At 31.9% G+C, this 3,244-nt stretch overlaps 1 protein-coding gene across 1 annotated transcript; it reads right to left on the bottom strand.

Moving 5' to 3' along the window:
• Positions 1 to 2,184: 2,184 nt before the first annotated feature.
• Positions 2,185 to 3,197, bottom strand: LOC105566736 (serine protease gd-like). Its single transcript, XM_012020975.1, has 2 exons — positions 2,704 to 3,197; positions 2,185 to 2,586 (listed from the first exon to the last, which is right to left on the bottom strand). Exons 1-2 carry the CDS (start codon positions 3,178 to 3,180, stop codon positions 2,317 to 2,319), a joined length of 747 nt encoding a protein of 248 aa, XP_011876365.1. The 5' UTR covers positions 3,181 to 3,197; the 3' UTR covers positions 2,185 to 2,316.
• Positions 3,198 to 3,244: the final 47 nt, after the last annotated feature.

The following is a 3,244-nucleotide window of genomic DNA, read 5'->3' as shown; positions in this document are numbered from 1 at the left end:
AATAACTCCAAAAGTATTTAACGAAAAGATACTTTATTACAGCGTTTTGGAAAGCTGTTGAAATAAGCTACAAAAATATTTAATGACAAAGGAGGGTTCCATATAAAAATTTCAAGGTGATCTATAGATAACCTTGATAAAGCTATTCAAGGTCATACTGATATTGCTATGAAATGGGGCACCAAAAACGATACAACTTTAGTGTTTAACATTTTTTCTATCTTGGATATTTAAAAAGTTATTCAGGAATTTCAACGTAAATATACATATATATGTATATGTAAAGTGAACCGTTGCACCCATTATCGTCAAATACAATACCAGCCATCTTTTAATCACACTCAATAAATGTGCCAAAGTAGAAGGCGATATCTCAAAAATTGCGGACGTGAGAGCGCGAACAATTATTGCGCACATACATACACACACACATACATTTAAAAAAAAATTGTTTTTTTAAGTTTTTAAAACATTTTAAACCCATTGGCATTGAAAACTGGAAAAAAATTTTTCGCATGAAAACAAAGCTTCCTCTATGAGGAAGCAATAATAAATTAAAAATAATAAATATGAGAAGTTGTCCACATGAGAAGTTGTCAACTTATGAAATGTCACAGACAATTTATATGGTAAAAATATTTTCTTCAATATCGATTTATATTGAGGTTATTTTTTTAATATGTAGATAAGATAGATTTCATATTTTATTCAATTTGGCAATGCCTAATGGAAATTATAATGTTGATACAAACGCGAAATTTATTAGGAAATCTAGTAACAGTTTTTTTTCTATTGAATATTATAGTTCTGTTGTGCTACTATTAATACTATGAGATATTGTATTTGTATAATAACGTTTATTTAAAATTTGTTACAACATATGTTCAAAATGCCCCCCGCCCAATTCTACACAATTCTATAGTATCTCGTAGTAGTACAATTAATAGTAGTACAATAAAAATATAATAATCAATAGAAAAAAGTTTGTTACTAGATTTGTTAATAAATTTCGCGTTTGTATCAACATAGTTTCCATTAGGCATTGCCGAATTGAATAAAATGTGAAATCTATCTTATCTACATATTAAAAAAATAACCTCAATATAAATCGATATTGAAGAAAATATTTTTACCATATAAATTGTCTGACATTTCATAAGTTGACAACTTCTCATGTGGACAACTTCTCATATTTATTATTTTTAATTTATTTATTTTTATTTTTTCATGTTTAAATATGACTCAATCAATAACATCAGCATCATTGTACATACAATAATTACTTAAATTTTTTTAGGTATATCGGCAAAGATGCAAGAGTACCTTTATCACTGTGCAATGTACCGTCCCTGAACGCGCGAACTTTAGACTACCTGATTTGTCTATTATAAATGCTTCCCATTTGAAAAGTATTATAGCCTCGACATTTTCGTATTAGGATTTTCGTCTTACATTTTGCTCAAAAATATGTTATTAAAATTTCGGTCACGAATTGCGGTACACCCTGTATAATAATACGACTTTTCTCATCTTATTACTATAGGGAGTGATGGACAGAATAGTTGCGACACTTTTTGTTAGTGAGTATAGGAACGTGCATTTGGATTGAGGGTTACGTTCAAAAACCTTCGTCTCCAATGAATATTTACTCGATTGCCATTCCGAAACCATTTTGAGCGTGTTCAATCTATGTATTTCTTTAGTAAAATTGTCCCAAGAAAAAATGTTTTGGAACGTAAACCTAAAGTTAAGTGCACATTTCTAAATTCATTATAAAAGTGTCGCAACCATTCTGTCCATCACTGTAAATACGTTAAACATCATTCATGCCTTCCATACAAATTTGTACACATATAATCACATTTATATTGTACATTTTCCGTTTACGTACAGGGAAAATGTACGTATGGTCTATGTGCCTAAATGTATATGGAAAGGCATCAGTGATGCCTAGTGTACGAACAATAAAACTTAAGAATGTAACATATTATACATGCGAGTAAAAACATTTTCTCCATATTTACAAAGTATTGAACGTGTGTATCGATATACATATTGTAACATGTGTTATGATTATAATATTCTTCATAATTAAGAAGTCCAATATGATAGATAGTTATATGTATGGCAGCTTATTCATTATGTTTCGTATTCAGATTGGGGATACATTACAAGAGGCATGAATAACCAAAAACAGAATTCATGATTGTTTAATCCTCACGCGTAACTGTACATATGTACTGCGTCTTCGAATAAACTTTACATAAAGAAACATGTCGATTAACATGTATAGCATTTTGCAACGCAAGACGAACGTTACATCGAAATCTGTTGTTGAATCCAGGGTATGTATTTGGCCACATCAACATAAACGACGTATTTTTGTGGATCGCATTGTATAGTTTCACCTGGTAAAATTCGCGAAACAACACCACGCAACTCATAACTGCCCGTGATATTATTCAAAAGTATCAGCCCGTTTCCACTGTCACCGTTACAAGGACTAAATCCGTCTATGTCACCAGCGCAAAATGTGTTTCTCGAAGTCAAAGAAACGAACCAAGGATCAGACCAGTGACATGTCTCCTGCAATTTGCGAAACAAATTTATCTTTAACTCGAGGCCTGCAATGAAGCTGAAAAATACATTTGTCACAGATAGATGTAATGAACAGTCATTTTAAAATAGCATTTAACTACTTACTTGGCTCACTATCGTTGCCATCACCATCTGTTGATCTTCGATATCACGACGATTCAATTCGTCTTCACCCCATCCTACGACATACCCTGTCTTATTAATAACGTCTTCAAGTTGAGTTAAACCGGACCATAGACAAATAGGCTTGATAAAAGGATTGAACTCGACGACGTTCTTGAGGCTCAAAACCGCAAGATCAAAATCGGCGTTGATACCATTTTTAAAATTGGAATGAATCTCATAGCTGGCGACTTTCAGATTGGCAGATCCATATTCCTGCGATTGGAACAAGTTAAATCTCCCCAGTAATACCTCCACCATATTGGGGTGTATTGTACCGTTGATAGAAGCGTCTATTTTCATGCAATGCGCCGCTGTAAGAAAGATATACGTATTAATTATATTTTTTAACGATCCAAACTTTCTATCCGGAGGTATCCTGCAAGTTCTTTTCGTATTATAAACATCATATACATACATATGTTATACTCTCGAATTAAATTAAGTATCCAAATTTAGTATGACAAAAAATAATTTTGTATCT

The sequence above is a fragment of the Vollenhovia emeryi genome, unplaced genomic scaffold (genome assembly GCF_000949405.1).
Source record: "Vollenhovia emeryi isolate VEMERY1.0 unplaced genomic scaffold, V.emery_V1.0 DF943111.1, whole genome shotgun sequence".
In the NCBI taxonomy this organism is placed as follows: domain Eukaryota; kingdom Metazoa; phylum Arthropoda; class Insecta; order Hymenoptera; family Formicidae; genus Vollenhovia; species Vollenhovia emeryi.
Note: the sequence above shows the minus strand (reverse complement) of the source record. Positions and strands in the feature narration are given on the sequence as shown.